This window comes from Hypanus sabinus, chromosome 3 (genome assembly GCF_030144855.1).
Source record: "Hypanus sabinus isolate sHypSab1 chromosome 3, sHypSab1.hap1, whole genome shotgun sequence".
In the NCBI taxonomy this organism is placed as follows: Eukaryota; Metazoa; Chordata; class Chondrichthyes; order Myliobatiformes; family Dasyatidae; genus Hypanus; species Hypanus sabinus.
In genome coordinates this window covers 164491149-164506298 of record NC_082708.1, presented here as the reverse complement: position 1 = coordinate 164506298, position 15150 = coordinate 164491149, and the positions used below count along the sequence as shown (strand labels likewise).

General features: G+C 44.9%; 1 protein-coding gene across 1 annotated transcript; it reads right to left on the bottom strand.

Moving 5' to 3' along the window:
- Positions 1-12805: 12805 nt before the first annotated feature.
- LOC132390948 (uncharacterized protein FLJ40521-like) lies at positions 12806-14083 on the bottom strand. Its single transcript, XM_059963482.1, has 2 exons — positions 13442-14083; positions 12806-13276 (listed from the first exon to the last, which is right to left on the bottom strand). Exons 1-2 carry the CDS (start codon positions 14081-14083, stop codon positions 12806-12808), a joined length of 1113 nt encoding a protein of 370 aa, XP_059819465.1.
- Between the last annotated feature and the right edge of the window lie 1067 nt (positions 14084-15150).

Genomic DNA, 15150 nt, shown 5'->3' with positions numbered 1-15150 from the left:
GAATATTGAATGGATGATTCATCTTGGCTTTCTCAGCATTACTGAAGCCCGTCTCCAGTCTTCCAGTCTCTCAAGCTGATATCATGAAATTGTTGAAATTTGCTACGTACAGCAAAGGTTACAATCCTGAGCTGTAGTACTAAAGACACACTGTAGAAGTGCTATGCCTCAAGCCAATCAGTTCCAATACAGTTACATTATCTGCAGCTGGCAGAGAATATGCAAAGTTGTGCAGGTGTCTCCCGTTCACAAAGAGCAGGAGAATTCCAATCCAGACAGCTACGTTTCATTAACAAGAGAAAGTATGCAGATGATGGAAATCCAAAGCAATACACACAAAAGGCCTGAGGAACTCAAAAGGCCAGGTATCATCTATAGAAAAAAGTAAACAGTCGACGTTTCATCAGACCCTTCATCAGGTCTCAGAAGGGTCTTGGCCTGAAACTTTGTGTGTTTACTCTTTTCCACAGTTGCTGTCTGGCCTGCTGAGTTCCTCCAGCGTTTTGTCTGTGTAGTCATGCCTCATTTGTTTGTTATGCTGCTCAACTCATTGTGTTCCCCCACTAGATTGTTTGCGTTATTATTGACCAGGTCTTCAGTGACCAGAACATAGTAGGCAGCTACTATCAATAGGAAAGGTTTGCTGCAGATCGAGTAATGCTGATCCACACCAGTTTAACCATCCTTCAGAACACATAGTGAATGGATGCTATTGAGCAGAGTATACAAATTCTATTCTTAATACCCTATCACAGCTTTACCTGAGCAGCAGTGAACAATTAAAAACACCAATAAACATGAGTCTACTATTACTGGAAGTGTCTAAGTATTCAAGGAACTTCCTGCATTCTTGTACGAGAAGATATTCTACATAGCCTAACCATGAAACAAGCGAAGGAACCGCAGCATCAAGAAAAAACATCACCAGAGGTCTAGGAAACGGCAGCAAGCAGGGGAGGACCTCAAGAAGAGAGGCTGCACAGCACATGAGGATGCACAGGTTGGGAGACGGTGTGATGGACTGGAGCACAAAAGGTTGGGAGGCTGGGAAAAGGACCAATGGGTTGTAACAGAGAAGGATGAATGTGTGAGGGAGATCTGATTGGTCTTAGTAGGGAAGGGTTGACCTCTAAGAGAGGATTGAGCAAGTTGGTGTATAGCAAGATAGAACAGAGAAGGAAAAGCTAAACAGATGAGAAACTGAGTGTTAATGCTCACAGGGCTCTAGCACACAAAGAACTGCCACACAGGGTAGATTGTGATGTGCCTCTGGGCAAACACAGACTGTCAGTACCATGTCATATACCACAATAAACACCTGAATGCTGAGAGTATATGGTAAGCTTCATACACTGAAATATTTGTAATGCAATGAATATATTATTAGATTATGATTAAATTAATATTAAATAATCTTTTATCAGGACAAGAAGAAGAAACGTTACTGATCTTAGAACATGCTTTTAAGACAACTATTTTAAAAGTCTGATTGTTCACTGATTTGTAAAATACTTTAATTGATACAGAGTGAATGGATGCTATTGAGCAGAGTATACAAATTCTATTCTTAATACCCTATCACAGCTTCACCTGGGCAGCAGTGAACAATTAAAACCACCAATAAACATGAGTCTACATGAGATAAATATAAGAATACATAAATGATTCTAGCCGACTAACCGACAGAGTGCAAATTTGCACAATGCCCCAGTTAAAGGGATCTCCGCTTCCCAACATTCTGCACTGTTTCCTATGTCTCTTTTTAGAGAGTATGTGATTTTGTGGCAGTTTTCTTCCTGACTGATTGAAACTTCACACTGGTGACTGTGTTGTGAATTGAAGTGAAGGTCTTTAAGGTAATTTCCTATTGTCCCGGGGCACTCTGCCTGTGCTCACTCAGCAACAGCACCACACAGGGAGATGAGCACTTAAACAAACTCTGCATCTCTTTATCTGCGTTTTTTTTCCCCCTGTCTTCCCTCTCTCCCTTCCCTAGCATCTCCAGATTAAGAACCTGCTGTAAGAAGGTCCCTGTGTTTCCGATTGTCTCCTCTTGTGGGCTCCCCCTCAGAATCGGCCAAGGCTCCTGTGGTATTGTTCCTTTGTTTTGTTTTCTGTCATTGTGGAGGCAGGAAATGATGTGGCAAACAAGGCAAGGGTGGCTGCAGGAGCGGGAGCAGCTGCTTTGGCACAATCGTGGCTTTGTGTTTGTCGCCCAGGACCATTCATTCAGCGATGTGTGACTTAACAGCACAGGGATGTGATCTTCAGTCAGCTCTGGCCAGTGATTCATTGTGATAGGCGCAGCTGACTAACTGGAGTCCAACTTGTTTTCGGCTAACTCTGCACCCATCTGTTGGAATTCACAAGTTCGAGATCAGCCTCGCAGTGCTGCAAACTTTTTAGCGCTGAAGAAAAAGAGCCCTTGAACACAATGCCCGTCCTCTGTGTTGGGGATTTCTAAGCAGTGGAATAAATATTCTTTTTGCCAGGCCTCCTGGTATAGCAGTCAATAGAGATTTTGTTGTAAGTGTACAGGAGTAATGAGATTCTAATGGTATAGATAGATGTTACTGAACTCCAGCTGAATTGAAGTTCCCAAGTTACCTCTATCCACCAGATCGCCCCCATTTTATTCCTTCATCACTGGTGAGCTAAAGGGGTTGCATCAATACTTGAAAAAACAGACTGGAACATAAGAAACAGATTTAATTCTTTCACCTGCTCAGGAATACAATCATAGAGTCATAGAGCACTACGGCTCAGAAACAGGCCCTTTGGCCCATCTAGTCTATGCCAAATTATTATTCTGCTGGTCCCATCAACCTGCACCTGGATTATAGCTCTCCATACACCTCCCGCCCAAGCTACTTTTAAATGTTGAAATCATACCTGCGCCCACCTGGTTCATGCATCCACCTAGGCAGAGGATCTTCAGACTGAAATGTTAATCTTGTATCCGTCACCTGCCTGCACTTCCAGCAGTTTTGTTTATTTCAGCTGTAATGCCCTGGTTAAGATTTCTACTGCTATGCTGTGAGGTAGTATATATTAACAGTTTTCTATAAAAGCAGAGTGCCATGCGGGAAAGTGTGTTTTGGCTTCAGCTAAGATAAGGGCCCATGTTGTCCAATTTAGGAATGTGAGTCAGCCAGTCAGTATCGTGGGATGTGAGAGAAGGTTCTAGAGAGTGACAGGGAAGAGTTTTCTGAAGAACAGTGGTCTGGTTTGGGGTCTTTTGGGTGGCGTTATGGAGCTGGCACGAGGGAAGATGCCACAGAGTGCCACTGGAAGGAGAGTCTCCATTGCAAGAAGTGCTTTGTGCAGATGAATGGTTCCAAGGAGGCAGGGCAAATATTCCTGAGACAGCCAGTTCATTTGAGATGGTTTGGAGGGAAGTTCGGAATGTGGTGGTCCAGTGTGTAAGTAGGAGATACACACCCAATGACTCCAGTATGAGTGCCTACATTTATATGTACACTGGACTGGTTTAAAAGTAATGGGCCCTCTCATTTTTCTTTCCTTTTTTTCTGTAACTACTTGTTGAAGTTGAAAATTTGGGAAATATACTTTCTATATGATTTTATGCTGGTGTACGACCTGTCATAATAACTGTGTGTGGGCAATATTTACACAGCAGTCACTCAAATCAAGGTGACTTTAATCGGAACATCGTGACATTCCTGTTGGCTTGAACCATACATCATACTGATGCTAGACATGTATTGTTGATGAAAGGTGACCTTCTCACCACTGAGTCAAGTGGCTGTTGGCAGAGTTAGCTAACGAGACAAGTGTGTATATGAGCTCCAGTGAGAGAGCTACACAGCCTTTTGCCTTTCATGGTAGTACAGTTGGCAGTGAATTGAGACAAGCTGTTAGAAATGCTGCCTCGTGGTTCCTGTGACCTAGGTTCGATGCTGTCTGTGTGGAGTCTAAAGGTTTTATTGATGACCACATGGGTTGCTCTGATGTCCTCCCACATCAGAGGTGTGGATAGTTGGGTTCGTTGGCCACTGTTGATTGGCCCTAGTATGTAGACGAGTTGTAGAACTGGGGTGGGGGGCAGTTGATGGAGAAAGTAAAATTGAAAATAGTGTAGTGTTGGTGTAAATGGTCAGTACAGATTTAAACATCGAACATAGAACATAAAACAGTACAGCCCAGTATCAAGTATCAAACCTTCAGCGCATGATGTTGTATAACTGCTCCATAATCTATCTAACCTTTCAGAATTCTTCATTTTTTGTACATCCATATGCCTATCTAAGAGCCTTTTAAGTGTCCTAATTGTATCAGACCTGACCACCAACTCTGGTGGCACATACCAGCCACTTACCACTCTTTGTATATTAAAAAAAATTACCTCTGACATTTTTTCCTAGATTTTTCTCCATTCACCTTAAATGGATATTCTCTGGTATTGGTCATTGTCACCCTGGGGAAAAGGTACTGGCTGTACAGTTTGTCTATGTTTCCCATAATCTTATATACCTTTATCATGTTGCCTCTCATGCCCCATTGCTCCAGAGAGAAAAGTCCTAGCTTGTGCAACCCAGTGCAGTGCTGCTACAGCTCAGGGATGAAGTTCAGAGTTCAATTTCGACGCCGTCTGTAAGAAGTTCCTGTGCATTTCCTGTGAGCGCATGAGTTTCCTCTGGGTGCTCTGGTTTCCTCACACTTTCTGAAGACAAACTGGTTTAAGTTAATTGGTCTTCCTAAATTGTTCTGTGATCAGGCTAGGATTAAATAGGTGGGTTGCTGGGTAGTGCAGCTCGTTGAGCCAGAATGGCCTGTTTCGGGCTGTACCTTGAAACAAAATAAAATAAAACTTGCTTTCTAATTTAGGCAGTATCCTTGTAAATCTCCTCTACATCATCTCTGAGGCTTCCACATCCTTTCTATAATGAAGCAACCAGAACTGAACATAATGCTCCCAGGTCTGCTCTAATCAGTTTTATAATCAGAATCAGGTTTATTATGAGGTGAAATTTGTTAACTTAGCAGCAGCAGTTCAATGCAATACATAATCTAGCACAGAAAGAAAAAGAAAATAATTAATAAAATAAAACATAAGCCTTTAATAAAACACACCATATGCCTTCTTAACCACCCTATCAACCTGTACGGCATTTTGAAGGATCTACAGACGTGGACCCCAAGGTCCCCTATGTTCTTCCATACTGCTAAGAATCCTCCATTAAGCTTGATCTTCCAAAGTATTTCATTTCACACATTCTTGAAATTAACTTTATCTGTCCAGCTCCAATCTGGCCTATATTCTGTTGTAACATACGACAACCTTCTCCACTATCCATAACAACACCAACCTTCATGACATTTTCAAACTTACTAACCCACCCCTCCGTCTCCTCATCCGAATCATAAATGAAAATCACAAAGAGCAGGGGCCGCCGATCTCCAGGCAGAATTCACCCCTTCTGCTACCATCCTTCGTCTTCTGTGGGCAAGCCTATTCCAAAACCACGCAGCCAAATTTCCCTCAATCCCATCCCTCTGACTTTATTGATGAGTCTACCACAGGGAACCTTGTTAAGTGTTTTAATAAAATCTATATACATCATATCCACCACTCTACCTTCATCAAATAGCTTCATCACCTCCTCAAAATATTCAATCAGGCTTGTAATGCATGACTTACTCCTCACAAGACCATGCCTACCATTCCTAATCTGACTAAGATTCTCTAATTGCTTTTAAATCCTGTCCCTAAAAATCCTGTCCAACAGTTTGCCAAAACTAACGCAAGGCTGTCTGGCCTATAATTTCTAGGATTATGCCTATTATCTTTCTTGAACAACAGAATAACATTTGCTATCCTCCGTTCCTCTGGTACAACACCTGCAGCCAGTGAGGATGTAAAGGTCAGCACCAAAGCCGCAGAAATCTCTTCCTTCACTTTCCATAATTGGCTGGTAGTATAGTGGCATCTGCACTGGACTTCGAGGCGTGTGGTCCTGGGTTCGAATCTGACTGGATCCTTGTACACTTTCCATCCATGCTGGGTGGAGCATTGAGCTAGCAACTCGGCCTTGCAAAAGACAGACAAGTGCTAAAGAAATGGCAAGGTTGCTACCCGATGCACAACAAGGAATGGAAAGGAACAACAACTTCCTGTAGTAATCTGGGGTATATCCTGTCTGGCCACAGTGACTTAACTGTCCTAGAGCTTTTCAAAAGTTCCAGTGCTTACCAGCATAAGGTCAACATGTACCAAAATGAATATGCTGTCACCATATTCATCAAAATCCCCTCTCATTCATTGAGGAATTCCCCTACCTCCTCCCCCTTCAGGCACATATCTCCCTGCATCCCTGAGCAGTCCTACACTCACTATAGTTATCTTGTTCCAAGGTAGAATGCCTTGGGTCCCCTTGGGCCATGTCACCTTCTAGCTTTCCTCAGTCTCTTCTTTAGATGTAGTGGGGAGGAGGGCCAGTAATTACCTACAGTGATGGTGAGGTAATTAGATTTGGTTACACATACGCCTCTGCATCCCCCATAACTAGTGAGAGAACTACAGAGAGATTTCACTGGTGAATATGAGGCAACCAACTCCCTCCCCCCCTCCCCCACCACCACCCCGAGTAGATCAGTTCGGACAAAGGAAATCTGACATGAATCATTAACTCTTGTTTCTCTTCCCGCACACGTGACCTAACCTGCTGAGAATTTCCAGTGTTTTCTGTTTCTATTTTAGATATCTAGTATCTGCTGATTTTTATTATACTAAAGAGAAAGTTTGGCAGGAGTGGTTGAATGTATTCATGAGGATTTCATCACTCAACTTTCTGGTTGCAACAGCTCCTTGTCCTCTTGTTCACTCATGGTCACACAAAGTCTCAATCCTCATGAGTGAGTTGCTTCCCAAATTTATTTACTGATTGGCTATTTCCTGCCAAATAGTTATTTTGTCCCTTGATAGTATTTTTACTTCTTGAAGACAATCAGATCATTAATTCTTCTTCAAACTATAGAATGTTGATATTAGGGGTTGATAGGTTCTTGATGGGTCGGGGAGAATGCAGGAGACGGGCTGAGAGGAAAATTGGATCAGGCATGATGAAATGGTGGAGCAGACTCAATGGGCCAACGGCCTAATTCTGCTCATAAATCTTATGGTCTTAAGGTCTTAACGTTACATTCAGCAATAATCCCCTTTGAATGTTTGATCTCCATTTTGGAGGAATTCACTTTGATATAAATGATCAACAATCACTAACACAAGCTCCTTGGAGATTTGCTTTACAATTTAGCATGGCAACTCATTGTTACTTCTTTTTCCTTGAAGTCAATTTTTGTACTATAATATTGTGTTCAATTTAAAGCTTTACCTCAAGGAGCTCCTGAATTTCTCTATTCAATAGTAAATAAGTAAGGAGCGATTTTAACTTTAGACAAGACGTAGGGGCAGAGTTAGGCTATTCAGTTCATTGAGTCTGCTCTGCCATTCTACTATGGCTGGTTTATCATCCCTTTCAACCCCATTCTCCTGCTTTCTCTCCTTAACCTTTGACACCCTTACTGATCAATAACCAATCAACCTCCACGTTAAATATACAGTACCCACTGACTTGGCCTCCACAGCTGTCTGTACCAATGAATTCCATAGATTCACCACCCTCTGGCTAAAGAAATTCCTCCTCATCTCTGTTCTAAATGGACATCCTTGTATTACTCACCTGGTACTTAGTTGAAAACAAAAACTACGATCTCATTCAAACTTGATAACTGCCCGCCATTATATTGAACACAACCTTGTTTTTGGCACTTGAGTTTACTAGAACTAGGGGACATAGCTTCAAGATTCAAGGGAGTAGATTGAGGATGGAGATAAGGAGGAACTGCTTATTCCGTGGTGTGGTGAATCTGTGGAATTCTCTGTCCAATGAAGCAGTGGAGGCTACCTCAGTAAATATTTTTAAGACAAAGGTTGGATAGATTTTTGCATGGTAGGGGAATTAAGGGTTATGGGGAAAAGCCAGGTAGGTGGAGATGAGTCCATGGCCAGATCAGCCATGATCTTATTGAATGGTGGAGCAGGCTCGACGGACCAGATGGCCGACTCCTGCTCCTATTTCTTATGTTCTTATGAGAGGCAATTGCATGTAGGTGAGAGTCTAATGCATTCTGCCTATGACATCATCAAGGATTCCAAGATGATTTTAAAACTATGGAGTTTGAATGGTAAAACTAGAGATTCCACACAAGGGCAAATCTGATGTGTAATTCTTAGGGGATTAGTTACAAGTGGCAGCAGGTCAGATCACAGGTAAAAGTTTGGTGTAGTTCTTTCAGTGGAATAGTTGTCATGAAGATTTGCTTCTCTGTACTAAAGACACAAGGGTTGGTTCCCGAGTTGGCAGGTTCTTCTCCTGAAATTACAGAGCGAGAACAATGATCTTTAGACATCTTCCCATTTTCAGTCATTAGGATGGATGCAGGAATAATGTTTCCACTGGCCTGGGTATCTAAAATCAGGAATCTCAGTCTCATAACTGAGGAGACAGCAATTGAAGATTGAAATGGAAAGAAATTTTCTTTAGCCTGAAGCCAGTGTATCTTTAGAAGAGAACCGACAGAGTTGTGGAGGCGCTGACACTGAGTATATTCAAGAAGAAGGTTAATAGATATTTGGACCTTATGGGAATCGTGCAAAACGTAGCTCTGTAGTTAGAGGTCAGCCGCAGTATCAGATTCAGATTCAGATCTACCTACGTGGAAGCACACAGGGAAATGTGTTGTTTGCATTAATAGCCAACAGACTGAAGGATGTGCTGGGGGCAGCCTACAAGTGTCTCCTCATATTCCAGCGCCAACGTAGCAGGCCCACAAATGCTCAGCAGAACAACACAGATCACAATAAGAAACAAAACAGCAACAGCAAAGCAAGCCCCATTCCTCCCTCCCATCCATCCACACACACAAACAGTCCCCCAGCTCCAGAAGAGCCCTCTGGGTCTTCAACCTCCAGTCTCCAGGCTTCAGCAACCCAACTTCAACTTCTGTACATCACAGCTCGGTACGTAATTTTGGAGAAGGCATCAGATATCTGTGCAGTTACTAAAAATTATAGCCTCTCAAAAAATGTATCTCTGACAACTAAGTTCTAGAAAGTGTAGTCCTGCAATACAACCAGTAGAAACTCAAAACCCGCTTATTTTTAACACATCAGTCAGAAGAGGACATAGGGTCCACAACTGAAACAGATTTGCAGCTTCAACACAGGTACATCCAAAGGAATAAGTGATTCCATTGTAGCACAAGCATGCTCCACTCCTCTTGCTGGATCCCCTGTGAGTTTGGTGCATTTTGTTTAATGGTTCAATTTAATAAGTGAGGAACAGTATTAGTCTGTCATCACAATTCCATCACTGCCCTTTCGCTTAATGCAAAAAGTTAGATCAGCTTGAACTGAATGCTTCTGGCATCTGCTTATGTGTCCCAGATGTAGCTGGATATTATGATGCACATCTGGGGAAAGTTATCAGGTCTTTGACCTAGAAATATATATAGTGTATTAACGTTCCCTTGGCAACATAACTTCAGCTCCCCTGTGACCAAACAAGGCATATATATATTTTTTGCAGCCCATGTTTTATTGTTAGGTGTGGTCAGAAGTAAAGTTTCTGGGAAGAGCTGATAACTTTTTTTTAGCTGTTTTTATTTCCACAGTAACATGACAGTCCATGATGCCCATCCGCTACATCAATTTGACAGAGTTTCACAATGTTAAAGTTGTCATTGATTATGATCTTTTCCCACCTCTCTTGAAAGATGTGGAACAAGCTGCTCTACAAACCTTTCAGTCTGTCACCCTGGGCTGTTCTCTATAATCCAGCTGAAATATCAAGAGAATAGATGCTAATTGAGAGTGTGAGTGTATCCTGATGTCAGGTCCAGAGTCTCTGTGTGGCTCTCTGAGATACTATTAATAATCATATTGATTCCATCATGAAAAAGGCCTTTTAACTGTGTAATATTTTGGAATATTATAGTATCAAGGAGCACCTCACAGCAGTATCACAAGACTAAATGTGACACCTACTGTAGCTACTTAGGAAGACCTAAGGACAGGGTAAAGAAAAGATCAGTCAAAGAGCTGGATTTCATAGGCTGCCATAAATGTGGAGAGAGAACTAGAGAGCTGGGGCACTTCAGGAACAAATTCCTGACCTTGCAGCTAATAACACACATAACAGAGCTAGGAAAAAAAAATTAGGTTTGTACATAAGCTAGAGATCTTTGAAATTTAATGCGTTGAAAGAGGTTTCCGAGAGAGCCAAGCAAGGAAGCTTTAAGGGCTGGAAAAAACATACAAGGCCAAAAGAAACTTAAATCAAACTGCTCTGTCTGCTTAAGGTGAGTTCGCTGAAACAGAACTCAAAGCCTATAAATAAGTATAAAAACTTACATGCAAAGGTAATTCTTTTGACACCATTAGGTGATCAAAATCATTCTTACTAACTGCTCTTGTGCTGACATTGATATCCACACCTATATTTAGAAGAAGAATTTCATTCATCAGGCCTTGCAGTAGTTAATGACGTGCTCGCCATGTCTGAACCTATTGATCTCCTGCTCATTGTCAGATCTATCAGCAGGCAGCTGGTATTACATTCAGTGTTTGCAGTTATTTCTGACAATTTAGGGGTTCTATTGGTTCTATTGCTCCTGAAACTTAAATTCCCTCTCAGCAACAAAGAGTGTCCCTTCCAGAAAGCAACAGAAGAGTTACAGAACGTTAGGGCACAGGACAGGCCCTTCTGCCTTCAACGTTGTGCTGGCCTTTTAACTTTCTCCAAGATCAATCAAACCCTTCCCTCCCATATAACCCTCCATTTGCCTAAAAATCCCTATGAATCTCTTCAATAACCCTAGAGTATCCTAATTTTGCTTTGATAAAGTAATGGGCAAGAGAAGATATAATAATCTGGAAGATAATAATACTGATTTTGGACAAGTGAGCAAAAGAGGCACATTAATAAATAGAAAGAAATAATAAATTGGAAGCAAACAGGTCAAGCTTCATCAAGGAACAGGGAAACAAAGATGATGTTTCAATCTACAGGCGCTGCTTGACTTATTGAGTATTTCCAAAATGTTATGACTTTTATTTCGATTTTTCAATGTCTGCAGCATTTTGCTTTCAAATTCATTATCTCATATTTCACTCACTGAGAAGATAATGAGTCAGAGAAGGAAAATGAGGCTTCATGGGTGAGTAGATGGAGTGAAGTACTGCATGTCCTGCACATATATTCTGACAGGAAAACAAACTAAAACAAATCATTTAAACTATAAATACAAATCCACACATAAGACAACTCTATTTGCTTGAAGTTATTTGTTTTCAAAGATTTAACTGCTGGCCTCAGACCTCCAAGATAACACATTTAACTCCATTTAACACACATAAAATGCTGGAGGAACTCAGCAGGCCAGGCAGCATCGATGGAAAAGAGTAAATAGTCTATGTTTAGGGCTGAGATCCTTCATCAGGACTGGGAAAAAAGATGAGAAGTCAGAGCAAGAAGATGGAGGAGGTGAGGGGAGGAACAGCATCTGTAAATTTTTGTCACGGTCTGGTCCATGGATTCCTCATTCCAGTTATTTCCTTTTCCCTGTGTTCTGTTGGGTGCCTTGATTAAGGCACCCGATCTTCATTTCGTACCGGCAACATAAAAGGGCTCTGGGTTACAGCTGCTCCGTGCTGGACCATCATCAGAAGTTCGTCACCAGTAACCAGTCACCGGAAGCCAGTCATCTCAGCAAGGCAGCTATGCTTGTCCCGGGGCAGCCGAGAATCATGGACTCTAGTTGCTTCAGTGCCGTGGCCGCTTAGTGAATTCAGTCATTTTTGTGTCCAGCTGGGTTGCCGCTACTCCAAGTAAGATACGAATTCTGTCATTTTCATGGCCGGCTGATACTGGGTCGAGTCAGGAGCCTGCCGTGCACAGTTCTGGGGTCAAGTCGAGAGCCTGTTGTCCACTGTTCCTGGGTTGAGTCGAGAGCCCGTCGTCTGCTGTTCCTGGGTTGAGTCGAGAGCCCGTCGTCTGCTGTTCCTGGGCTGAGTCGCGAGCCCGTCGTCTGCTGTTCCTGGGTTGAGTCGAGAGCCCGTCGTCTGCTGTTCCTGGGCTGAGTCGCGAGCCTGTTGTCTGCTGTTCCTGGGTCGAGTCGAGAGCCCGTCGTCTGCTGTTCCTGGGTCGAGTCGAGAGCCCGTCGTCTGCTGTTCCTGGGTTGAGTCGAGAGCCCGTCGTCTGCTGTTCCTGGGTCAAGTCAAGAGCCTGTCGTCTGCTGTTCCTTGGTTGAGTCGAGAGCCCGTCGTCTGCTGTTCCTTGGTTGAGTCGAGAGCCCGTCGTCTGCTGTTCCTTGGTTGAGTCAAGAGCCCGTCGTCTGCTGTTCCTGGGTTGAGTCGAGAGCCTGTCATCTGCTGTTCCTGGGTTGAGTCGAGAGCCCATCGTCTGCTGTTCCTGGGTTGAGTCGAGAGCCTGTCGTCTGCTGTTCCTTGGTCGAGTCGAGAGCCCATCGTCTGCTGTTCCTGGGTTGAGTCGAGAGCCCGTCGTCTGCTGTTCCTGGGTTGAGTCGAGAGCCTGTCGTCTGCTGTTCCTGGGTTGAGTCGCGAGCCTGTCGTCTGCTGTTCCTTGGTTGAGTCGAGAGCCCGTCGTCTGCTGTTCCTGGGTTGAGTCGCGAGCCCGTCGTCTGCTGTTCCTTGGTTGAGTCGAGAGCCTGTCGTCTGCTGTTCCTGGGCTGAGTCGAGAGCCCGTTGTCTGGTGTTCCTGGGTCAAGTCAAGAGCCTGTCGTCTGCTATTCCTGGGCTGAGTCGAGAGCCCGTTGTCTGGTGTTCCTGGGTCAAGTCAAGAGCCTGTCGTCTGCTGTTCCTGGGTTGAGTCAAGAGCCCGTCGTCTGCTGTTCCTGGGCTGAGTCGAGAGCCCATCGTCTGCTGTTCCTGGGTTGAGTCGAGAGCCCGTCGTCTGCTGTTCCTTGGTTGAGTCGAGAGCCCATCGTCTGCTGTTCCTGGGTTGAGTCGAGAGCCCGTCGTCTGCTGTTCCTTGGTTGAGTCGAGAGCCCGTTGTCTGCTGTTCCTGGGTTGAGTTGAGAGCCCGTCGTCTGCTGTTCCTGGGTTGAGTCGAGAGCCCATCGTCTGCTGTTCCTTGGTTGAGTCGAGAGCCCGTCGTCTGCTGTTCCTGGGTCGAGTCGAGAGCCCGTCGTCTGCTGTTCCTGGGCTGAGTCGAGAGCCCATCGTCTGCTGTTCCTGGGTTGAGTCGAGAGCCTGTCGTCTGCTGTTCCTGGGTTGAGTCGAGAGCCTGTCGTCTGCTGTTCCTGGGTTGAGTCGAGAGCCCGTCGTCTGCTGTTCCTGGGTTGAGTCGAGAGCCTGTCGTCTGCTGTTCCTGGGTTGAGTCGAGAGCCCGTCGTCTGCTGTTCCTGGGTTGAGTCGAGAGCCTGTCGTCTGCTGTTCCTGGGCTGAGTCGAGAGCCCATCGTCTGCTGTTCCTTGGTTGAGTCGAGAGCCCGTCGTCTGCTGTTCCTTGGCTGAGTCGCAAGCCCATCGTCTGCTGTTCCTGGGCTGAGTCGAGAGCCCGTCGTCTGCTGTTCCTTGGCTGAGTCGCAAGCCCATCGTCTGCTGTTCCTGGGCTGAGTCGAGAGCCCATCGTCTGCTGTTCCTTGGTTGAGTCGAGAGCCCGTTGTCTGCTGTTCCTTGGTTGAGTCGAGAGCCCGTCGTCTGCTGTTCCTGGGCTGAGTCGAGAGCCTGTCGTCTGCTGTTCCTGGGTTGAGTCGAGAGCCCGTTGTCTGCTGTTCCTTGGTTGAGTCGAGAGCCCGTCGTCTGCTGTTCCTGGGCTGAGTCGCAAGCCTGTCGTCTGCTGTTCCTGGGTCGAATCGAGAGCCTGTCGTCTGCTGTTCCTTGGTTGAGTCGAGAGCCCGTCGTCTGCTGTTCCTGGGCTGAGTCGAGAGCCCGTCGTCTGATGTTCCTGGGCTGAGTCGAGAGCCCGTCGTCTGCTGTTCCTGGGCTGAGTCGAGAGCCCGTCGTCTGCTGTTCCTGGGCTGAGTCGAGAGCCCGTCATCTGCTGTTCCTGGGCTGAGTCGAGAGCCCGTCGTCTGCTGTTCCTGGGCTGAGTCGAGAGCCTGCTGTCCTAGTCCTTCCAGCTGAGTGGGTCCGGCCGTTTGCCGCTACTCTGAGTTGGGTAGTCTGTCTCCTGGTTGTTCTCCAAGTCCAGGTTTGTGGTCCGTGTCCAACTCTAGGCTCCAAGTCGTGTGCCTGTTCCGGGCTTCATGTTCCAATTCTAGACTGAGTCCCAGTTAAGTTCCAAGTCTGAGTCAAGATCTGAGTTCTGTCCGAGTCAAGCCCGAGTCCAGGTCTTAGTTCAGGTTTTACCGGTTTGTTGTCCAACGTTTACGTCCAGGTTGACATTTTTGTCCTCGTTCCCTGGCCTTCCTAGTAACTATGAATAAACACTGTTCTGTTTATTCTACCCCTGCGTCTGTGTCCTGAACTTGGCAGTGAAAGGAGTGCATGGAGTAAAGCCTGATCTAACATATAGAGAGGCTTTGAGGAAAGAGCAGCAAAATAAAGGGTATAAAGGTAGTAAGGTAGAAGGGCTAAAGTGTGTGTACTTCAATGCAAGAAGCATCAGGAACAAAGGTGATGAACTGAGAGCTTGGATACATACATGGAATTATGATGCAGTGGCCATTATGGAGACTTGGCTGGCACCAGGGCAGGAATGGATTCTCAATATTCCTGGATTTCAGTGCTTTAAAAGGGATGGGGGGAGGGGAGGAGGGGTGGCATTACTGGTCAGGGGTACTATTACAGCTGCAGAAAGGGTGGGTAATGGAGCAGGATCCTCTTTTGAGTCAGTATGGGTGGAAGTCAGGAACAAGAAGGGAGCAGTTACTTGACTGGGGGTATTCTATAGGCCCCCTGGTAGCAGATTTTGGAAAGGTGCAAAAATAACAGGGTTGTTATCATGGGTGACTTTAACTTCCCTAATATTGATTGGCTCTTGATTAGTTCCAGTGGTTTAGATGGGGCAGAGTTTGTTAAGTGTGTCCAGGATGGATTCCTGTCACAGTATGTTGCCAGGCCGACTAGGGAGAATGCCATACTAGATCTAGTATTAGGTAACGA